Source organism: Puma concolor, chromosome A3, assembly GCF_028749965.1.
Source record: "Puma concolor isolate L17-30 chromosome A3, mPumCon1.1.hap2, whole genome shotgun sequence".
Taxonomy (NCBI): Eukaryota; Metazoa; Chordata; class Mammalia; order Carnivora; family Felidae; genus Puma; species Puma concolor.
The window spans coordinates 97,008,611-97,033,465 of NC_141669.1; the positions used below are offsets into that span (position 1 = coordinate 97,008,611).

General features: G+C 43.1%; 1 protein-coding gene across 4 annotated transcripts in view; it reads right to left on the reverse strand.

Moving 5' to 3' along the window:
* SLC24A3 (solute carrier family 24 member 3) overlaps window positions 1-5,494 on the reverse strand; it is a 486,823-nt gene extending 481,329 nt beyond the window's left edge. For 2 of the 4 annotated variants that reach the window (XM_086701591.1, XM_086701590.1), the window contains exon 1: window positions 4,999-5,493. In XM_086701591.1, coding sequence (XP_086557717.1) covers window positions 4,999-5,440 — 442 coding nt within the window. In that variant the 5' untranslated portion in view covers window positions 5,441-5,493. Of the gene's footprint in view, window positions 1-4,998 lie in introns of all 4 variants that reach the window. The other 2 variants (XM_086701592.1, XM_025931759.2) reach the window with 1 other exon arrangement.
* Window positions 5,495-24,855: the final 19,361 nt, after the last annotated feature.

Consider the following 24,855-nt stretch of genomic DNA (forward strand, 5'->3'; position numbering starts at 1 on the left):
TAGCCCATGAAAAATGGGTAACAACACTGACTTTGATGGATGGGGGAGGGGAGGAAGAATTCTAAATCGTGAGATTAAAACGCATGCCAGTAATTGAGCTCCTGACATGCAGTCGCTAGTTTTTATCACAGGTACTGTAGTTCAGAAATCAAAGCAGCTTCTTTACTTAACAAGTGTCTTTTGAGCATCTACTAAGGGCAGTTGATCCAGATGACAAAGGTGAGCAAAGGTCAGAGGGTCCCTGACCTCCTGGAGTTTATTAGAATGTGGTGAAGAGGACAGGTTACTCAAATCACAACCAAACAAATACATAATTGCCAACTGTGATAAATGCTATGAAGAGAAAATAGCTCAAGGAGCAAAATGGGAGGACCTAGTCTGGTTGGGTAGATCTTAGGCCCGGAAGTGAAAGATGAACGAGCTGTGATTGGTAAATGTGGAACTGGCATGTGTGACAGGTCTGGGGCCAGAAGAAATGTCACCCTTTTGAGGAGCATTAGAAAGACCAGTGTAGTGAAGCATGGAAGGGAGGGCAGGAAGGGAGGATATCCAGGCAGAAGAATCCAGCAAGGCGTCCCCGTAAACCACACGAGAGATCGAGAGGTCGTGGCCATTGTCCTCTGAGGAAGGGGAGGTCGAAAAGCTAAAGATAGGCTCTCAGCTTGGCAACTGAAATGTGCAGTTCAAGTACCCACACAGCCCTCTTTTCAGATACCACCTGTGGACCCCACACCTAACTTAAGATGGGCTGCCATGTTTTCATGATTGGAAGGTATTTCAAATATGTGTATATTTATCATTCACCATTTACCTCCTTGGGAAATGTCTCTGTCTCTAAGTTATTATCCCTTGGATCCCTGGTTTTCCAAAGCTAGCCACAATATACATGCCCACCTGCTCTCCTTACAATATAACCTGACACTCCTCCACTGAGTAAGTGGTGACATCTATGTCCCCCCTTTTTGAACTTAGGATGACAACTGCCAATGCTTTGGCCAAAAGAAAACAGTGGAAGTCATACCACATGACTTCTGAGGCTAAGACATAAATGCTGTGTACGTCCACTTTATCCTCTTGGAACCCAGCTGCTGTGTTCTGAGGAAGTTCAAACTAAGGCACATGGAGAAGCCATATGGAGAGGCCATACATAGGTGTTCTGGGTAAATGCCCAGCTGAGAGTCCAGCCAACAGCTGGCCTCAACCCCAGACATGGGAGTGATGTTGCCTCCAGATGACTGCAGACCCAGCTGTCAAGTCACCCAGCCTTTCAATCTTTCCAGCTGAGCCCCAGATGTGGAGCAGAGATAAGCCATCCCAGAATACCCTGTCCAAACTCCTGACCCAAAGTATCCATGAGCAAAAACATAAAACAGTAGTTCTACACCACTATGTTTTGAGGAGATCCATTATTAGAAACAGTAACTGGGCCAGAATATATATGTAAACTTTGAGCTATATATATTACATATTTTTTTTCTTATTCATTACTCACCTACCTAGGAACTTTCTAGAGGGGATGTCTATCATCACTCCTAAGCTAGAACCTCTGGGCTTTATTCGTACCACTTCTGGAAAAAGATGACCAGGTTCCTCACTTCAGAGAAAAACTAAACATTTTCAGACCACTCAAAGCATACAAAAGTAATCCATTCTCACTGCAGAAACAAGAAAAGAAAACCCTCATTTAGCCAATCTGACACCTTACTTCAATTGGCTTTGAAAACAGATCAAAAATGCAATCTTTAAGATACAAAACAGATGAACATAAGGGAATGGAGGCAAAAATAATATAAAAACAGGGAGGGAGACAAAACAGAAGAGACTCTTAAATATGGAGAACAAAGACAGGGTTACCGGAGGGGTTGTGGTGGGAGGCGGGAGAGGGGATGGGCTAAATAGGTAAGGGGCATTAAGGAATCTACTCCTGAAATCATTAATCATTGTTGCGGTATAAGCTAACTAATTTGGATGTAAATTAAATAAATAAATTATTTTTTTAATTAAAAAAAAAAAAAAAAACGTGATCTTTATCAGCAACCATAGAGCCCTAGCTAGGACTGAAGAGCCCTTGTTTCCCTTCCTGAAGAGGAAGCCCTTGCTTCCTCTACCGCTGAAAGCTCAAGCGTCTGTGAAGATGGTGTGCAGCTACTGAATGAGGCAATGCACATAAAGCGTACTGAGCTCAGTGCTTGGCACGTACAAGCCCATCCACCAGTTGTTACTCCTGCTCTGGTTATTGTGAGGATTCACATTTTTCTTGATTCCAGCAGTAACCCTTCCCCAACTTGTATTTAATAATGCTTGTGTCCCATCTCAGCAGAAAGGAGTCAATACTGGAGTTTGGTTAGATGTCAGGAAAGGGAGCTCAGGTTCCACACCATCAGAAGTGTTACACAACACTATATAACACAACTGCCACACATCCCTATTTTGGTTTGGTAAAAGAACAGTCCTTTTTATAAAAAAAGAAAAATCGATATGTGTTAAGAAAACAGGCTTCTGAGAAGTTACATTGTAATCACGGTGTGGTTTTCAAGGTGAATTAAAAACTATATTCTCCTTGGATCATTAGGAAGGTACCCCCCATGTGATTATATAAATATTACAAAGCTGCACCCAGATGGTGGCATGAATACCAGGAAACAGAGGTGGGATCAAAGAGTCAGGCCACCTTGGGTTAGGTCCTCCCTCTACTCCTCAATTGCTGTGTGACCTTAAGTGAATCACTCAGCCTCTCGCAGACACAGGGTCTTTGAAACAAGGCCAAACTCCAAACTTTTTATCCATACTGAAAAGACACTTAAGTAGAGTTAGCACCCAAGTTTCCAGGGTAAAAAGTCACTATTCTAAAGCTTAAGTATGCCAAAGGACAACCCCCCCAAGCTAAATAACCACTTGCAGATTCACACACATTAATATCTTAAATATGATCTAAAACACACACACACACACACACACACACACACACACACACACACACACACACACACACACAAAACACCTGGGCCTGGCTGTGAATCAGCAAGGTATCACGTAATGAAATCATGAGTATCTACTTGAAGAAAAGGTGATTCGAGACAGAATTACAACTGGCGTGCCATTTGGGGGCTGGATGGCATCCCCCTTCACACTGCTGGATTTTCACGGTGATCTTCAGTTGCTGAGGTGGGGGTCTTCTGAAAGCTTGCATTTATGGAAGGAGAGAGAAACAGAGAGAATATGGGAGGACAGAGATCAAGGGAAGAGACCAGGGAAAGGGCTGTGCTATGGAACAAAGTCGGAGTTGGTGGCACCTGAAAAGAAATGTCACTGCTAGGGAAACCATTTCAAAATGACATTCTAGTCACCAGGTTTCTAGTTTGCAGAGTGTCTTCCACCCCCTTCCTCCTGAACACCCCGGCTTTCCCAGAGCCCCAGGCGGCCCCCAGCCATCGATGGACTTAACTATATGGGCCACATTGGCCATCCAGAAAAATGCCCCTTACATCCTGGAAGTGATGGGCACTCTAGAACTCCCAGAGCCCCAGCATGTAGGAAACATGGCCGGCATGTAATTGACTTAGAAGAGCCCTTACCAAAGGTGGCATCAAGTACAGACTGGCTTTGCACTCACAAAAATCAGCAAGATTAAAAGGGGGTTAATGAAAACCCTTTTCGAGAGAATCAGTCAGTCACTGCTTTTGGAAGGTCCGACACTGCCCTTTAAGAGAAGTCCAGCTTCCCTCCCTGGCACACTCCCCTTCACCAGATAATCTGGGATTCAAGAGAAAAGGAGAGAGCTCTGGAGTCCCGACGGCTCCAGTGAAGACTGGGACCGACTCCCTCGTATTACCATATAAGATGAAGTCTGTCAAGAGATCTGCTAAGACTTGAACCAAGAGGGACCACCTGCTTTCCCCACGAAGCACGAGACGAGCCAATCTGGGGGACATCCCCTTTGTAACCGATGCCACCCTTCACCATCACTATCAAAGTGCTTTCGTGCTGCACTTCATAACGCCTTGTATTAGAGCTACATCTTTCTTAACACCAAGGCACATACTTGTAACGGCTTTTTCTTTTTCTCACAACCATTTTTACGGCTGTTTTCCCACGAACCATGCCACTTGAACTGCTGGGATATAAAACCGTTTTTACAACATTCTTTTTCTTCCAAGTCTTTCCCTCCGTTATTTAGACAGCTGCCCCCCAGGGTCCAAACTGTTTTCAGTGGACAACTGTTCTGAGCACATTTCTCCACAAGGTCTATTTCAGCTCAAGAAAGGCCAAGGACAAATAAGACAAAAGTTGTGGGGAAAGGGCAGACCCACTGCACGGCACCATGAGAGCAGAATGCAGCGTGACGGGGCTGCACAATCTAAATCATTTCTTCCAAAGCTGCAAGCGCCCAGAAGGGATCAGTCTTCCCAGTGAGTGGTCAGTGAAAGAGAACAAGTCCATTCCTAAACCCTAGCCAGGCGGCCAACACTTTTCCTACCCGGAGTTCCCGGCACCTGTTCTAGAAAAGCGGGTACGGAGCTTTCTGCCTGGTCCAGACCGCCTGTTCCATATGGGGAACACTGGGAAATTATGTGTTTCACCAGTCAACCAGCCCCCTTCGTGCCCTCAACAAGCCGAAGGTGTACAGGTGGTTACCTGTACAGGTACCAAATCGTACCGGGACAACTTCATTGCTGGCCTTGGGGGACTTCTTTAGGGCAACAGCCCCCACCCCCTCCGCCACTAGTCCCTCCTGCCGGTGGGTAAGAAGGACAGAGAGCCAAGAGGCACAGGTAAGGGTCCCCAGGGCCAGCCAGGCGCCCCCGCGTGCCGGCCGCGACTCCACTGCGCGGTCCTGGCCTCTAGGGCCCCCTCCTCCCGAGCCCCTCCGAGGGGCAGGGCGAGTCCTCGTGCCCGGCACCCCTTCCTGCCGGCCAGCCTGCTCGCCCCACGCCCGGCCCGGGAGCCCCGAGCTGCCGGAGCCGCAGCGCCCACTCGGGGCGAGCCGCGAGCACTCACCATTATGCTCTTGCATGCTCGACAGCGACCAGAGCAGCAGCGCCACCAAGGCCAGGAAGCAGAGCTGGCTCAGCAGAAGGTCCCTCCGGCGGCTCCGGCGACGCTCGCGGTCCTCGTCGTCGGGCGACGGCATCCTCGGGCGGCAAGGCAGCGGCCCCGGCGGGGGCCCCGGCTGGCGGCGGCCGCTCCTGTCGCGGGCGGCCGCGGCGGGGACGGCGGCGGGAGGCACCCCTGCGCGCTGCAGCCGCGCGTCCTCGCTGCGCTCCCGCCTGGCCGCCGCCGCCGCCTCCTCTTCCTCTTCCCTGCCGCTGCCGGGCTCGTCGTCTTCGTCCTCGTCGTCGCTGTCGCTCAGTCCCTCCTCGCCCTCCTCCTCCTCCTCCTCGCCGCTGGCCCGCGCCGCCGCCTCCCGGCGCTCGGGGTCCCTCTCCTCCTCGCGCGCCATGGCTCCCACGCTCGGCGTCCGCGCTCGGCCTCGGGCGGCGGCGCGGCGGGGGCGGCGGGGGCGGCCGGGAGGCGGGGGCGGCGGCGGCCGAGGAGGAGGAGCGGGGAAGGACCGGCGGGAGGAGGGCCCGCCGCTGGCCAACTCCGCGGGCTGGCGAGGCCACCCGGGCTGGCTCCGGCCTCGCCGGCTGCGGGAGCGCGTCGCGGGACCGCCCGCTCCCTCACTCCATGGTCCGCGCGCGGGGAGCGGGGAGCCGGGGCCGAGCGGGGCCGGAGCGCGCCGGGAGCACGGGCGGCGCAGCTCCCGCAGCCTGCGGCGGCGCGGCGGCTCAGGCTCGGAAGCGGGCGGGGGGCAGTGCCGGGGACGCAGCCCGCGCTGGCCGGCGCGGCGGAGAGGGGGCGCGTGGGGAGGAGACTGAGCTGGGGAGGGAGCCCCGTGCGCGATCCTTCGGCCGTGCGGTGCCAGGGGGAGGGAGGGGGCGGCGCAGAAGGCCCCCTCGTGGGGAGCACGCCGCCGGGAGGCGGGTCTCCGGGCAGAAGGAATCGCCCGAAACTTCGGAGAAACAGAGGGGGTCTCTTCAGCCCCCTCCCCACTGTCTGCCCGGAGCGGAGACGCCGCGAGTGCGCTCAAGCTGCGCGCGCCCAGCCGCTAGCCGCGCCTCCTCCCGCGGGCCTCCTGGGTTTCCCTCCGCCCCCTTGTGGGGATCCCCCGCGCTCCAGCCTCTGGACCTGGAACCGGACTCTCTGGAGGCACTTGGCTCACGAGGGTGTCCCGGCTCCCCGCGCTGGCTCGGCTCACACTTCACTCCCAATCGCGCTGGATCCAACCCAATGCTGTTGCTGAAGGGAGGAGGGGAGGGAGGAGGGGGGAGGGGGGAGGGGCGGCTGGCACTGTCCCTGAGTGAGGCAGCCTGAGGATCCCCAGCCAACCTCGGGAGGAAGACCCTGGCCTTCCGCAGGGAGCATCAGCCTGCCCCTACCCCCCATGAGGAGGAAGCCCTAGTTCCCCCATTTCCCTGCCCCCAGTTCTGCTCCCACCCTCACCTACTTAGGGTGGTATCTGTCCTGGAGTCTGGACCTGCCCACAGCCCTGCAAAAAGGTGCCCATTTAGAGAGAACACCTAGTGGTCTCAGAACCACCCACCCTTCCTGCGAGGGTTTCCAGGTGCCTCCCTAGGTCTGCGGGCAGGATGGCAGATAAATAGACCTGAGATACAGCCTTTGCGATGGGGCTGAAAACAAAAAAGGATCACCTGGACACCAGGGGTCTGTCTGGGTGACTGTCTCCATGGAATCTGGTCATGTTAAGGAACCTAGATGCAGACATGTAGGCAGGTGAAGAGGAAGGAAGTTTCTCCACTCCTCGGTCTGAGAGCACCCACAGAGTCTAAGTGTGTCACCAACCTTGGAGCCACGTGGGTGATCACCTAGCCCACAGTCTCTAAGATGAACCCAGACATCACATGGGGACAGCAGGGTCACAGCAAAAAACAAAGCAAGCCTTCAAAAGTGGCTGGCTTCCTTTCCACAGAGGGACCATTTCACTCAAGGAGACTGGAAGACTTTTCTGCTTCTTGGTCATGTCATTTACTCAGACCTGTTCTCAGCTCGACATATTCCCAGACACAGAGCACCTTCCCTATGATGCCGGTGTGGTTGTCTTTATGCTTTGGTTCCCAGGTACTGAGAAGAATTTAAAACTATGTAAGTTCATCCAGGCTGGAGTGTGTGTGGGGAATTCTCCAGTGGTGTTACCTCCCTCAAACATTCAGAGACACAGGAATGGAACATTAGGAGCTGAGTACGTGCCTTCATTCAGCTAACTGGGGAAGATACTCAAATAGCTTTTTCTAGTGTAAATAGGAAAAATAAAAGTGAAAGAGAGAACTTGAAACTAATTGGGCTAGGGAATGAACACAACACCAGCTCAGGGGGAGATTGCCACAGGCACAAGGAATTGTGTAATCTGGTAAAGGGAGAGGTGTCCGGGAGGGAGCAGGGAGGAGAAACCAGGAACTGGCAATTCCCTAGAAATTCTCCTAACACCTGCAGTGAGAGGAAGAAACAGGGCAGGGGAGAGAGAGAGATCACTCCAGTGGCACATAGAAAGGACATTTTAGTTAATACTCATTTTGACAGATTTCAGAGTAAAGAGGGTATTGAAGTAAAAACAAAGATCCCCAAGCAGCCAGTCACCACCCATGATGAAAAATGGGGAATTCTCTTCCCCAGTCTGATAGCACCTTTGCCCTGGTGGATCCCCCACCCCCACTCCCCAGGTGATGGCTTCTCAGCAAGAAGGAGAGGAAAGCTTCCTTCTTGGGTCAAGGAAGTCCCTCTTCTTCAACAGGAACACTTTGGAGTTTGCGGGGGTGGGGAGGAGAGCAGACTGCTAAGTCCTGTGTCAGCACTGGGGGAGGAAGACAGACCCCAGTGGGCTCCTCTTCCAAGGAAAACAGTTATTTTTGTCCTATGTGTTGTCTCCTAGTCTTCAGAGGCACCCCCCTTCCAACTGAATTTTGTTAGGAGCAGCAACTAAAATAGCTAATGTGCTACTTACCTTTCACCATCAGGATCATCATCAATCCTCAGGTAGCTTTTGCCTTTTATTTCTTAATCTGTTTGTATTCGATCTCACATTTTTGTGCAGGGAGCCATAGGGAGAAAATTCCAGGCCCTGATATTCAGTCTAAGGATTAGCTTGCTTAGAAAGAGAGGCATCGACCAAGGATGTGCTGAGGCCTTCGCTCTTCCAGGAGTGAGCCAGGCACCTCCTCACCCAGGGCTGGGTGCTGGGAATCACCACACACAGCCCCTGTTTTTACCTCCTTATCAACATTCCAGTTTCAGTGCTGTGCAAAGACTTTGGGCTGGATGCGGGGGCCCAGAAGTGATTCATCTGTCTCCCAGCTCTGCCTTTATAACAAAGAGTTAAAAGCCTCCCATGACCACATTCACTGATGCTCAGCCCAGGAGAGCTCTTAACATCAGCCAGGGAGCAGGGCCTTATCTGTGCCCAGACAGCCAGCAGCTTCTAGACCCTTCTGCCTTCTTTCTAGTTCTCCAGCCCTCCCCTCGCCCACAGCACCCAGCCTGATAAAGCAGTTTCCACAACAGAACAAGGTTGTAGCTTGTAACACGAAACAGTGCCAGTGTGTCAGACAAACCACCAGTTGAGAAGGAAAGAAAGGAAGAAATGAGAAAACCAGAAAAGCCACTTGCTGTGTGAGGTGCTCACCATGGCTGCACCATAACACAGGGAGATATGGCCCAAGAAAGAGGAAAGACCACTGGATGTTCACAGAAAACCTTTTTACGTGTTTTTTTTTTTTTTTAAGTAAGCTCTACACCCAATGAGGGGCTTGAACTCATGATCCTGAGGTCAAGAGTCATATGTTCTACCAAATGAGCCAGGCAGATGCCCCTCACAGAAAACCTTTAAACACAATAAGGCCAAATGTTGGCAGATGACGGAATGAAAGGAGGAAACTCTTCCATGGAATGTTTCTGGAATAGTCCTCAGGTATAGCACCCCTCCATGTGTCTGGAGACAACCACCCAGGCTTCCTGTCACTGCCTAACCTTGGTAAACTACAGCATTGACCCGCTGCTCTTCACCTGTACACGTGTCACCCTGCATGCACGCAGCACCCAGATTTGGATGGAACCCCAACTTCATCCAGGAAAGCCTGACCACATGTTTCCCTCCCCATTCTTATTAGCTATCTTTCTCAAAAAGCCAGTAAAACTCCTTTAGACACTTCCTGTCAGCATTTTGAAGAACACAAAATAATCACTCGTGTGTGTGTGAGTCCACACTTCACATCCTGAGGCATTTGAGAACACCTTGTCTGCAAGGTGGGGCTTATGCTATGTTAAGTGTTCAGTTTACAATGAGAGTTAAAAGAAACTGCTTATTTTATTATAGTTTCCAATTTTTTATTTTCCTTTTGCACAACTGTTTGGTAATTTTGACTTGCTACATGGGTATAACTGTAGATTTTGTTTTCCTAGTGGAACACTGTCATATTCACAGCTATTTATTTTTCAAAAAAATATTTAGTGGGGTGCCTGGGTGGCTTAGTTGATTGAACTCGAGATCCCAGTTCAGGTGTTGATCCCAGGGTCGTGACTTCAAGCCCTGCGTTGGTCTCCATGGTGGACATGGAGCCTATTTAATAAATAAATAGGGGCCCCTGGGTGGCTCAGTCGGTTAGGCATCCAACTTAAGCTCAGGTCATGATCTTGCGGTTCGTGGGTTCGAGCCCCGCATTGGGCTCTGTGCTGACAGCTCAGAGCCTGGAGCCTGCTTCAGACTCTGTGTCTCCCTCTCTCTGCCCTTTCCCTACTCATGCTCTATCTCTGTCTCTCAAATAAATAAACATTAAAAATTGTTTTAAATAAGTAAATAAAAGTAAAAAAAAATAAAAGTATTCAGGTATCATAATATACATACCATAAAATGCACACAGCTTAAGCATATACCCTACATGGGTTCCAGATCATGACTTAGAACATTTCCTGAACCCGCTCCCCCACCAAGGCTCCCTTGTGCCAATTCTCCCCCGCAGGCAATAACCCTCTGAAAATAATCCCTCACAGGTCATCATTGCCTGTCCTTGAACTTCAGGTAAACGGATGCTTGTTCCTGTGGAATCCATCTGCACCGGTGTATAGAACTGTATTTTTTTTTTCATGCTGCGTAGGTGTAGATTGTTTTTACCTGATGCTTCAGTTCCCTTCCAAGTTCAGTGTAAGCCAAGAATAACGAAACCACTGCCTCTGGATCAGAGACAAATGACCTCCCAGACTGGCTAGTTTTATAAGGAACTTCAGCTGAAATTGAAACAGTCACCGGCTGCTTCTCAAACCAGTTACACTACCCCAGGGTAACTGCAGGACGACAGGTCAACCGGTAAACTTCGGGGGTCAAGCCTTTAAAGACAGACCCAGAAGAATCCCTCAGATGTGCATAAGATTTGGACTCTGCTTTTAATGGAAAAATCACAAACCATTTCTTATGCATTCTTTCCACCCTTCTTTTCTTCTAAATGAGAAGAAAGTAGAATAGGTACCATCAGGAGAGATTCCCACCCAGTCTGTGGCAGAGCCATGGAGCAGCCTTTCAATCAAATGCCTGTGGGCTTAAAAAGTACTAGACAGCTTGTGAGAAATATCCATCCCCAGCCCCATCCAGGGGAATGGGATTCAGGAAGCCTGGAAATCTGCATCCTTCACAAGCTCCCAGGGATTCTCTTGCGTTAAGGTTTGAGATCTGCTGTTTGAGAGAATACAGCTTGGTGTGTATTTTTGGTGGATCCTGGAGGGCAAATCTAAAAATGAAAAATATATTGCCTAGCCCCTTTTTGTCAATATTTTTAAGCAATTTGTTTTGAGTGTTTGGAAGAAAGAAAGGCAGGGCACACAGACACACCTTATTCCTAAGGCTGTATCTGTCTTCTGTTTCACACAAGTGCTATTAAAAATAAAAGAGACTCTGGGAGCCTGGGTGGCTCAGTAGGTTAAGTGTCCGACTTTGGCTCAGGTCATGATCTCACAGTTCATGAGTTCGAGCCCCACGTTGGGCTCTGTGCTGACAGCTCAGAGCCTGGAGCCTACTTAGGATTCTGTGTCTCCCTCTCTCTCTACTTCTCACATTCTGTCTCTCTCTCTCTCTCTCTCTCTCAAAAATAAACATTATAAAAATAAAATAAAAGAGACTCCTATAAAAAATAATCCAGAGCCATGGAGATAATAGAGGGGTCAAAATTTTGAATCCTCAGAGGACAAAAATTGAGTATTCATAATTTGAACAAATCTCTCATTCTATCATAATCATTCAGAAAGAAAACACTTAGGCCCCCGTAATTTCATTCTGTGGATGTAAACTTGGAACACGGGATGCTGAGTATGGCAGGGAGGGCCCTGGGAGCTTATTTCTGTAAAGATATAAATACTAGGCTTAGTAATACCATGGTTTTAATAAAGAAAAAAAAAGATCTATAAGGGGCGTCTAAGTGGCTCAGTCAGTTAAACGTCCAACTCTTGATTTCAGCTTGGGTTATGATCTCCCATTTCATGAGTTTGAGCCCCAAGTTGGGCTCTGTGCTGACCTCAAGGAGCCTGCTCAGGATTCTCCCTCTCTCTCTGCTTGTCCCCTGCTCACGCTCTCTGTCTCTCTCAAAATAAATAAATAAGTAAATAGACTTAAAAAAAAGAAAATAGATCTATAAAATGTCTTATTATTTTTAAATTTTGGGACCCCATCCTGATAGATATATCTTAAGTAGCAAAAGCAAACTGTGTAAAGAATTGTGCAACATCATTTTTGTAAAGTTAAGCAAAATCATGTATGTCTCTGGACAGGCAAATAGATGTCAAAATATATATAGGTATAAATACATATGGATATAAAATTTATAGATCTCTCTATATTTATAGATATATAAATATATGTAATAATAAACATATATAGATATACTTGCATTATATAAAATTGCACTTATGGGGCACTTGGGTAGCTCAGTTGGTTAAGCGTCCAACTCTTGATCTCAGCTTAGATCTTGATCTGAGGGTGGTGAGTTCAAGCCCCACATTGGGCTCGGCATTGGATATGAAGTCTACTTAATTAAAAAGATCACTTATATAATATAAAATATATATATTTTAAATATGGCTAGCAACAGTTACTTCTGGAGGTGGAATTACAGGATTTTGGATGGGGATTAGTGAATAAAGAGGGACTTCCACTTTTTATTTTATACTGTTTTATATTTTTGGAATTATTTTTCTGGCATCAGCATGTCCTACTTTTTTAGTTTAAAAAATAAAGAAAAAATTAAAAGAATCTGTTCATGTGTAAGTAGTTAAGACAGTTGACTTAAATGAGAGGAATTGGCACGATTTGACTTGGGCAGGACTGAGCAGAAGGCTAAGGCAGGGGGCCCCAAGCCCGCCTCCCCTACGGGAGCCACTTTGCCCAACATTTCCCAGCAGCCCTGTGCCCTGAGGCTTCTCAGGAGCCCAAAGATGGGGGAGGATGGGGGGCAGCCCACCCAGGTGCTCAGCCTTGGCTGGCTAGAGCAGGAAGCTGGACTTCTGATTCTGATTTGGCCAAAGATCTAAGGTGCAGGCGTTCTCTCCCTGTTCCTCAGTTTCCTCACTGATAACTAGAGAGATGCTGCCAGCCCTTCCTCGGAAGGTTGTTTGTAGCAATGCAGCATTTTGAAAATACAAAACAGCCAAAAGAAAGAGATGCCAAAGTCTGTCACTCTTCACATTTAATAACCGCGTGTTATCTCTAATGAGGGTAATCAAGGCAAACCCTGCTTCTCCAACACCTGGAATCTAACTGCAGACCAAAACCCACTTCAAGCCTGGCTCGCTCGACTGCCAAGTGTAAACATCCTAAGAGTTGTAAACACATGACTCTTCACGGAGTCTCTGTCAACAGAGAGACCCGAGGTCAGGCTCTAAGACCCTGGGATGGTCCCGCGTTGTGTCCCTTTCCTTATCTCATTTCATCCCCCAGCCCACGGGTCTCCCCAAGGGGAGGTGACAGTCCTTACTGCCGACCTTGAAAAGCGGTGGGGGCGCGCCCCCTGGTGGCAGTGGTAGACATCCTCCTGGGGGGATTCCGGACCTCCTGGAAGAAGGGGCTCCTTCCTACCCAACCTGCCCCTGACTGGTTCAGCCTATTCTCAAACCGAATCCGGTCTCTATCCTTTCTGCTCAGGCAACATCTGACACTGAGGTGACTGCTGAGTCACCTGTTGCTCTCTTTGTCCCCAGAGTTTGAGTCATTGGGGAGATTTCCTCAAATTTTGATTATGGCCGCACTGCCTTCCGGCACTTAAGTATTTCACTTGTTTAATTTTAAATCCCTTCCTTGAAATGTTATGCCTGAAGTAGACAGGATTCATCTGTTCCATTTCCCTTCCAAGCATTTAGGTCTTTGCAGCCCAAAATGTCATCCATGGACCAGCAACATGGCATCCTTGGAAGATGCTTGGAGATGCAGAAATCAGGGCCCACTGCACACTTGCTGAATCAGAATTTGCTTTTTAACACAAGCCACAATAGATTCCTATGTAGATAATAGCATGGATTTGGTTGGTACTTCCTCTCGGACTTTGTAACTACCCATATTTATGGCTAACTACAAATTATAACACTTGAGATTATATATACCATTTTATTCTTTGCACTTGTAATGTCTCATTTGCTTTTCAACACTACTTAAATATGGAAAACCAACAAAACCAAATTCTGAATGTTTAGCATTTAAAGTAATCTACAAGCAATAGATTCGAAAGTCCCCAAGGAATAAGAATTTCAGCCACATCATTAAACAGTTAGATGTGAATAGTGAGTCCCTCCATTCCAGAAAATATTCAAAAGAAGAATTTCTGAGTTAAATCCCACACCTATCATAAACTATGTTAGTCCATAACACCAACAGAATTCATTGAAACACAAAACAGGGTATAAATTAAACTTTCAAAAAGCAGCATGAGAATTTGAGAATACAACTCTGGTTTGGTATAATATTTTTTATTTTCTTTCAAAACGTTTCCATCCATCTTTTGCATTAGTCATAGTCTTGTTAGAACATTATGCCCAAAAATATCAAGGTTTTGAGTAGGATCATTAAAGGAATGGGAAAAAATAGCCCTTTGAGGTGTTAAAAAGTGAGTGCAACAAATTTTTTAACTTTTTATTTTGAGCTGATTTTTTTCCGATGGTTTGTTTTTAAATTAAGTTTTTAAATTTTAATTCCAGTATAGTTAACATACAGTGTTATAATAGTTTCAGGTACACAATCTAGTGATTCAACAATTCTACACATTACTCGATGCTCATCAGGATAAGTGCACTCCTTAATCACCATCACCTATTGCACCCATCCCCCATTACCTCCCCTGTGGTAACCATCAATTTGTTCTCTAAATCTGTTTCGTGGTTTGTCTCTTTCTCTTTTTTACCCCTTTGTTCATTTCTTTCGAACTAATTTTAAATTTACAGGAAGTTGCAAACATCATAAAAAGAGTTCCTTTAGACCCCTCATGAACTTCACCTAATGTTATCATCTTAGATATCTAATACACTATGATAATCAGATCTATAAAATTAACACTGGTACAATGTTATTAAGTCAACTACAGACCTTGATCAAATTTTATCACTTTTTCTTCTAATGTTCTTTTTTCTGTTCCAGTATCCTATTCAGGATCCCACATGATATTTGGTAATTACTTCTTAGTTTCATCCAATCTATGACAATTTGTCAGTGTTTCCTTATCTTTCATGATTTTGACACTTGTGAAGAGTACTGATGGTTTATTTTGTAGAATGTTCCTCAATTTAAGTTTGCCTAATGTTTTCTCATGATTTGCATGAGGTTATACATTTTTGGCAAGACATGATAATCTATCAAGGGGTTTATGTCTTGTTACTGGTGATGTGAACCTTGATCACTTGGAGTTAATATCTGGGGTAGGTGGAGATACTTTGAAACTATGCAAATTTTGTTTCACTTCAAATTTTCACTTACTAATTTTCACATCCACTGGTGGATCGTATCCACAGTAATTATTAGCATAGTGTTAAACCATTTTATCTAAAAGTTACTTACCATTTCTTCAAAGCCTTTAATAACTACTAAAGAAGACTTAAGTGTGTGAGAGTAAATGCGAATTTGAGAAGGGAGGTGAGCTGTGTTCAAACAATAAACAAGGAGGGGAGGAGAGAGGGAAACAGAAGGGCCCCTCCATAGGTTATGTTTCCATCCTATCTCAGTATCCCAGGGAGCTACTTATGTAGTGCAGCACCCAACTTCAAGAACTCCTATATAAGATTTCACAACCTATCTATAGAAATGAATCTACCAGTCAAGGAATTGAGGTTTATAATACAGAGTTGTGTTCTTTAAAAGAACAAGTGTGCTTCATGGGGCACACGAGTGGCTCAGTCGGTTGGGCATCCAACTTCAGCTCAGGTAATGATCTTACGGTGCAGTCCGCGAGTTCCAGCCCTGCTTCGGGTCTGTGCTGACAGCTCAGAGCCTGGAGCCTGCTTCAGATTCTGTGTCTCCCTCTCTCTCTGCCTCTCCCTCCCTCTCAAAAATAAACAAACATTTTTTTTAATTTTAAAAGAATAAGTGTGCTTTAAAAACACAAGAAGGGAGGGCACCTGGGTGGCTCAATCAGTTAAGCATCCAACTCTTGATCTTGGCTCAGGTCATGATCTCCTCGTTGGTGAGTTCCAACCTGAATCTCAGGATTCTCCTTCTCTCTCTGACCCTCCCCTGTGCTCTCCTACACTCTCTCTCTCTCTCTCTCAAAATAAATAAGCTTTAAACAAACAAACAAACAAACACAAGAAGGGAGAAACCTAATAACTATCTATATGATCCCAGACCTAGTGTTAGTAAAGTACATAAATCAAGCTGAGTATTTATTTACAATCAAGTAGATTGTATTTTTTATTTTGTCATCAATATTTTATTAGTATTAACAAAGTATTTGATAATCACCATTTTGTCTTTGATTACTTTGAGTGGCTTTCATGAAGAAATCTTTGGTTAGACCTTTTGGATATTACGCTGTTTGTGTCCACCAACTTCAAAATGTCATGGTTCAAAGGTGTTCTGTTTTTTTGTTCTTAAAACATGCATTCTTCCCTCAGAGACCCTGAACTTATAACAAGGGTTCCTTTTTCTACACAGAAAATCACTTTTATTCCTTCCTAAGCAACAATCTCTGGTTCCAGAACTATAAATGAATTGAGCCCAAAGCCAGGACTCAAAGGAACCAGGAGCTATTTCTAGCTTTTCCACTTATATGAAGGATTAGGAGAATGTCACAACCCTCAAGTACCTTAATTTCCTCATTTACAAAATCCCCAGGTTCTCTCCTCTCTCCAAGATAAAAAGCTATCACATCGTCACTCATAGTGGTAAACAGTTATCAGGGACTTCCAAGTTTCTGGTAGGAGAAATTGCTCACTGTCATCTGTTAGATCAATTGAGAATAAGAAAGATGAAAGTTTTTATTTTACCTTAACTTATTCCTTTTCTGATGCTATTGCTTTACGTAGATCCAATTTATGACACGCACACACGTATATATGAAATGAATGACAGCAATAAACAATGATACATGTGATCAAGGGGTGGAGGAAAAGAATTAGGATTATTTTGTTATTATAAGGTATTTTCACCAACCATGTAGCATTGTTTGAAAATGAATTGGAATTAGTTATAAATGTATATTCCAACTCTAGAGCAACCAGGAAAAAAAAGTATAAGTGATATGCTAAGAAAGAAAAGAAAATGGAGTCATCTAAAGTGCTAAATAAAAACCACAAATGTCAGAAACAGAGTGGAGAACAAAAATAAGAAAAAAAACAAGGGCAATGAGTAGAAAACAATAACAAATATGGTAACAAATATGGTATGCTGTATCAGAAATTGCTTTAAACATCAGTGGTCTAAATACACCAATTAAAAGACAAAGGTTGTCTTGAGAAATCAAGACTCAACTATACGTTGCCTATAATAAACACAATTAAAATATGAATATACATATAGTTTATAAATAAAGAGGTAGAGAAAGATATACCATGGCAACACTAATAAAAAGAAAATGGGAGTAGCTGTATTAACTTCAGATAGATCAGACTTCAGAGCAAGGAAAGGTATTAGGAATAAAGAAGGACATTACATAATGATAAAGGGATCAATGCTCCAGGAAGACATAACAAGCCTTAATGTGTATGTGCCTAATAACAGAGTGTCATGATACATGAGGCAAAAACTGATAGAATTGCAAGGAGAAAGAGATGAGTTCATTATTATAGTTGGAGACTTTACCATCTTTCTCTCAGAAATGAACAGATCCAGCAGGCAGAAAATCAGTAAAGACATAGCTGAACTCAACAGCACCATCAATCAACTGGATATAATTGACATCCATTGATTACTTTATCCAACAATAGCAGGAAACACATTCTTCTCAAGTCCGCATGGAACATTCACCAAGATAGACCACATTCTAGGCCATAATGCACACCTTAATAAATTTAAAAGAACAGAAATCATATAAAGTATACTTTTGGAATTAAACTAGAAATCAATAACAGAAAGCTGGAAAATCCCCAAATATTTGGAGATTAAACAGCACACTTCCAACCAACATATGGGTCAAGAAGAAATCTTAAAAATGTTTAAAGTATTTTGAATGAAATGAGAGTGAAAAAAAAGCAATAGAGAAAATCAACAAAATAAAACACTAATCCTTCAAAAATAGTAGAATCAATAAGCCTCTAGCAAGACTGATTTTTTAAAAAGGAGAAGACAAATTACAAACATCAAAAACGAAATAGGGGCCATCACTACTAACCCCATTGATATTGAAAGAAGAATAAAGAAATATTATAAACAACTCTCTGCCCACACATTTAATAACCTAGGTAAAATGGACCAAATCCTTGAAATGTGCCAAAACTCACACAAGAAGAAATAGACAACTAGAATAGGCCTACCTCTATCTATAAAATAAATTGAATCGGTAATTAATAACTTTCTAAAACAGAAATCACCAGACCTAGATGGGTTCACTGGTGAATTCTACCAAACATTTAAAGAAGAAATTATACCAGTTCTCTAAAATCTCTTCCAAAAGATAGAAAGAGAGAGAAAACTTTTTACCTCATTCTGAGTCCAGCATTGCTATGATAACAAAACCAGACAAAGATATTTCAAGAATAGAAAACTATAAACTAATATCTCTCATGAACATAGATGCAGAAATCCTCAAAAAGTATTAGTAAATCAAGCCCAAAAATGTGGAACAAGAATTATACACTGTGACCAGGTGGGATTTATTTCAAGTGTACCAGACTGGTTCAACATTCAAAAATCAATTAACGTAATCCTTCACATCAACAAGCTAAGAAAAAAAAAGTATCACATGATCATCTCAATAGATGCAGAAAAAACAGACAAAATCCAACACCTGATCTTAATAAAAATTCTGTCATCGAGGAATAGATGAAACTGCCTCAACTTGATAAAGAATATCTAGCAAAAACCCTATAGCTAACATTATACTCGATGGTGAGAAACTAGAAGCTTTCCCACAGTGATCAGAAAAAAAGTAAGTCTGTCCCCTCTCACCATTGTCACCACCTTTTTTTTTTTGAGAGAGAGAGAGACAGAGAGAGAGAGAGAGAGAATCTTAAGCAGGCCCCACAGTGAGCATGGATCTATCCCACAAAACTTGAGTCATGACCTGAGCTGAAACTAGAGTCAGACGTTCAGTCGACTGAGCCACCTGGGCACCCCTCACCACTTTCAACATCACAGACATCCTAGTTAATGCAAAAATGAAAAAATAAAAAGTAACCAGATTGGGAAGAATAAAACTGTGTTTATGTTTTTGTTTTTTTTGCAGATGACACAATGGTCTATGTAGAAAATCTGAAGGAATAGACCAAAAAAATCTCCTGGAGCTAATAAGCAATTATAGCAAGGTTGCAGAATGCAAAATTAATACACAAAAATTTTCTATATAGCAGGAATAAATAAGTGGAGCCTGAAATTAAAACCATGATACGCTTACAACACTCAAAACAATTATATACTTAGGCATAAATCTAACTGAATAGGTATAAGAATTATATGAGCAAAACTTAAAACTCTGATGAAAGAAATCAAAGAACTATAGAAATAAGTATTTCACATTCATCAATAGGGAACTCAATATTGTCAAGATACAAGCGCTTCCCAATTTGATCTCTAGAGTCAATGCAGTCCCAATAAAAAATCTTAGCAAGTTATGTTGTGGATGTTGAAAAATTAATTCTGAAGTTTACATGGAGAGGTAAAAGACCAGAATATGCAACACAGTTTTAGAAGAGAACAAACCAGGAGGAGTGAAGCCACCAGATGTCAAGACTTACTATAAAGTTATGATAATCCAGACAGTGAAGTACTTGCAAAAGAATAGACAAATGTATCAGTGGAAAAAAATAGAAAACTCAGAAATAGACCCACATAAGAAGTCAGCTGATCTTTGACAAAAGAGCAAAGACAATAAAATAAACTAAAGATAGTCTTTTCAGCAAATGGCACTGGCAACAACTGGATACCCACATGCAAAAAGAAGAGAGAAGAAAGAAAGAACAAAAGAAAGAAAGAAAGAAAGAAAGAAAGAAAGAAAGAAAGAAAGAAAGAAAGAAAGAAGAGAGAGAAAGAGAGAAACACAGAAAGAGAGAGAGGGAAAGAAAGAAAGAAAGAAAGAAAGAAAGAAAGAAAGAAAGAAAGAAAGAAAGAAAGAAAGAAAGAAAGAAAGAAAGGAGGGGAGAGGAAGGAAGGAAGAAGAAAATGAAGGAAGGAACTTAGACACCAACCTCACACCCTTCACAAAAATTAGCTCAAAATTGATCCTTGACCTAAATATAAAAGGAAAAATTGTAAAATTCCTAAAAGATAAAATAAGGGAAAATCTAAGTGATCTTGGGCTTGGGTATGACTTTTTAGATACAATACCAAAGTCATTAGCTATGAAAAAAAAATACTTTATAAGCTGGACTTCATTAAAATTAAAAACTTCTGCTCTGCCGAAGACAGTCAAGAGAATGAGAAAACAAACCACAGACTGCGAGAAAATATTTGCAAAAGACTCGTGATAAAGGACTGTGGTGCAAATTACACATAAACTCTTAAAACTCAACAAGAGGTCTGTAATCTCTTGCATGTCTTGTAGTCTGCCTGTGATTAGACAGTGGACCTGGGCCACAATCTACTTCTGACTGGTAACTCTCTTACTTTACTCACTGTTTTATTACCTTTTGAACATGCAGCTGGAGGATGTGAACAGAACTTGGCATGCTTGTGAGCTCCTCATCCACTCCTGACCTAGGCCATGTATGATCCATCACAAGTTGCAGGGGTCTTTCCTTTACCAAATTTCCATTCTGTAAATAGTTCTTTAGCAGATTCATGTTAACTAGTAGAAGCTAAAAACCTCTTAGTAAACCATTCACCATTGCTATCAAATGTAAGAAGGACCTGTGATCTTACATGTCCAGATGCCTGATGCAAGATACGGAGATGGCACATTAAGTAATAGTATCGCCCTTTTTGAGTACAGCGTTTTGTAATTCAGGAAAATATTTTCAAAACCCACTTTTAAAAGGAAATTTGCACAGAGGATCCACAGCTTTGTCTACTACTGAGAATGATTGCAATCTAAAACAATTACTTTGAACTATTTTTGTTTAAAACCTAAGCTCTGGGGCGCCTGGGTGGCTCAGTCGGTTAAGCAGCTGACTTCGGCTCAGGTCATGATCTCACGGTCCGTGAGTTCGAGCCCCACGTCGGGCTCTGTGCTGACAGCTCGGAGCCTGGAGCCTGCTTCAGATTCTGTGTCTCCCTCTCTCTCTGCCCCTCCCCTGTTCATGCTCTGTCTCTCTCTGTCTCAAAAATAAATAAACGTTAAAAAAAAATAAAAAATAAAACCTAAGCTCCAATTAACTCAAAACTATAAACAATTTTCTTCTTAATGCACTTGGAATTCCATTGTTTTGAATTTTTATTTACTCTTCAAATTATTCCTTTTCTTCATTCTCTCTCTTCTTAAATTACGTTTGGATTGAAGATGTTTTATCTCAGGGTTTGGATTTTTTCTTCCTTGTGGAATCCTGAGGTGGTAAAGTTGAAGTCCACTTTTAACTTGTCCTCATAAGATCTGAAGAAGTCCCACGTGAGACTTTTTCTTTTAGTTTATGCGGCATGAAATAAATAAAAATTAACATAGTTCACAAAGTTAATTTTATGTAATGCTATGGATGCTAGTATACCAAACACATTATTACTGTTTTACCTTATTATTATATTATTGTTATGGACTGAGTTGAGTTCCTCCAAATTCAAATGTTGAAGCTCTACCCCCCAAGATGACTGTATTTGAAGATAGAATCTTTTGGAAGGTAATTATGGTTAAAATGAGGTCAAGAGTGAGACCCTAACCCAATAGCACCGATGTCCTTATAAGAACAGCAAGAGTCACCGGGAGCATGTGTGCAGAGGAAAGACCACGTGAGGCACAGTGAGCACGTGTCCATCTGTGAGAAGAGAGGGCTCATGAGTAACCGACCATTCTAGCATTTTCATCTTGGACTTCCAGCCTCCAGAACTGTGAGACAATAAACCAGCTTCTGTTGTTTAAGCCACCCTGTCTTTAGTGTCTTGCTATGGCATCTCAAACAGACTAATACAATTATTATTCCAATTTTTATACACATCTGTTTGCTTGTAAAGGATGAGATGGTTGGTCATATTAAAGTTATTTAGCTAGTACCCTCCCTTTCAAAAATTTATAATAATTATCAATCTCTTTCCCTGTTAAATATCTGAAAATACTAATTACTTTCATACATAAATTTAATGACTCACAATTACCATTAATTAGTACAACACCATATTCTTATAATAATAAACATACACTTAAAACCTTAGCTAACTAACACAATTTCAAATTTTGGAGACTTTTCACTCTAAGTAACATCTAAAATGCTTGCCTATATTTGTCAATAAATATTCAAATATTAAAGATAAATCTAAAAGGCATGTGTCATTCCTATTACTGGCATTATTTCCAATTAGATATGAGTTCCCTATGCAATCACGTGATTATTGATCAAACAGAAGATAAGGCTGCAAAAAAGCAGGAAATATTAGACTTCCAAAGATTGAGATCAGGCAAAGCCAAATAGATTGCAGCCCAACAGTGAGGTTAAAGCTAAACTATGATGCGTCCTTATGATTTATGCCAGCACTTCCTGCTAAACCCAGTTAAAAACAAAAATGCCCAAGTGAGCACTAGCCTTCCAGAGGCTCAGATCTTTGGGGGAATGCAATGTCATTTTTAGAATATCTTAAATTCATGATCTGAAAAGTTTTACAGTTTTGTTGGGGTATTTATAGTAAAAAACAGACAGCATTTGAAAATATATTTTGTAATGTTTATTTTTGAGAGACAGAACATGAGTGGGGGAGGTGTGGGGGGGGGCAGAGGATCTGAAGCGGGCTCTGAGCTGACAGCAGAGAGCCGGATGCAGAGCTCTAACCCACGAACTGTGAGATTATGACCAGAGCGAAGTCAGATTTTTAACTGACTGAGCCATCCAGGCACCCCCTTTTTAAAAATATATATTTTAAATATTTATTTATTTTTGAGAGACACAGACATAACATGAGTGGGGGAGATCATTTGAACGTTCTGTATGGAACAAGCTGTCTAGATGAATTCCTTCATTCTCCAAGAGCTTATCCTCTGAAGTTTTCAGCCACAGTGTGCCTGTCCCTAAGTCCCATCAAAGCCATCTGAATGCCCTTAGCTACCTCAGAGGGGGGCTCATCACATCTGTGATTGAGTCAGATTCTAACATTGGGATTAGGTACAGTTTCATTGACATACCTTGGCTGGATCAGTCGGGAGAGCATGCAACTCTTGATCTCCCTGTCGTGGGCTCAAGCTCCATGTTGGACATAGAGATTACTAAAAAATAAATAGGTGAGGGGCGCTTGGGTGGCTCAGTCGGTTGAGCATCCAACTTTGGCTCAGATCATGATCTCACAGTCTGTGAATTCGAGCCCCGCATCGGGCTCTGTGCTGACAGCTCAGAGCCTGGAGCCTGCTTCAGATTCTGTGTCTCCCTCTCTCTCTGCCCCTCCTCTGCTCATGGCCTGTCTCTCTCTGTCTCAAAAATAAATAAAAATATTAAAAAATAAAAAATAAATAGGTGATAGAGATGATAGATAGATAGATAGATAGATAGATAGATAGATAGATAGATATCTAATAGATAGACAGCAGGTAGTTAATAGATAGGTGAGAGAGAGACAGAGAGAGAGATAAAGAAGTACCCTTTCTGGAAGAGCACAAGCAACTCTCTGGGAAGTATGTATTTTTGATAAGTTGTATTTTCTTTTTCATTTTGTTCAAAATATTTGTAAATTTCTCTTGAGACTTCTTCTTTGACCCATGTGTTATTAAGAACTTTCTAAAATTTTTTCAACTATTTTAGGATTTCCAGCCGTCTTTTTGTTATTAATTTCTAGTTTAATTCCATTGTGGTCTGAGAACATACTTTGTATGATTTCCACTCTTTAAATTTGTTAAGGTGTGATTTATGGCACAGAATGCAGTCAGTCTTAGGGAAAGAGCCACGAGAGCTTGAGAAGAATGTGTATTCTGCTGTTGTTGGATTGAGTATTCTATAAACGTCAAGTTGATTGATAGCGCTATTCAGATCAACTACATTCTTACTGGTTTCTGCTTGCTTTATCAATTACTGAAAAAGGGATGTTGAAGTCACCAACTATTATAGTGGATGTGTCTGTTGTTCCTTGAAGCTCTATTAGTTTTTGCCTCACATATTTTGATGCTGTGTTTTTGGTGGCTACACACTTAGAATTGTTACGTCTTCTTGGGGAATTCAGCTCTTTATCATTTTGTAATGCCCCCCTTTATCGCTGATAATTTTCCTTGTTCTGAAGTCAGTGTTCTTTGAAATTAATGCAGTTACCAGTTTTCTTTATATTGGCATTAACATGGTATATCTTTCTCTATCCCTTTACTTTCAACCAATCTGATTTCTGTACTTAAAGAGGGTTTATGGTAGACGGGTATATTTGAGGTTTGTTTTTTTTTTTTTAAGTTTATTTATTTATTTTGAGAGACACAGAGACAGCACAAGTGAGGGAGGGGCAGAGAGAGAGGGAGAGAAAGAGAATCCCAAGTAAGCTCCACACTGTCAGTGCAGAGCCCAACGTAGGGCTCAAACCCACAAAACCATGAGATTATGACCCGAGCCAAAACCAAGAGTCAGACGCTCAACTGACTGAGCCAGCCAGGAACACTGAGTTTTGTTTTTTGATCCACTCTGACAACCATTGCCTTTTCATTTGGGTTTTTAGATCACTCATATTGATTGATGATTAATAGAGTTAGATTAATATCTACCATATTTGCAACAGTTTTCTGTTCATCATAACTGGTGTTTGTTTCTTGCTTCCTCTTTCCTGCTTTCTCTGGTTTAAATTAAACATTTTATTATTCCACTTTGTTTTATCTCTTAGCATACAAATTACACTTCGTTAAAAACATTTAGGGGCACCTGGGTGGCTCAGTCGGTTAATTGTCTGACTTAGGCTCAGGTCATGATCTCATGGTTTGTGAGTTCAAGCCCCACGTTGGGCTCTGTGCTGACAGCTCAGAGCCTGGAGCCTGCTTCAGATACTGTGTCTCCCTCTCTCTCTGCCCCTCCTCCATTCACGCTCTGTCTCTCTTTCTCAAAAATAAACACTTAAAAAAATGAAAAAAAATTTTAGTGGTTGCCTTACAGTTT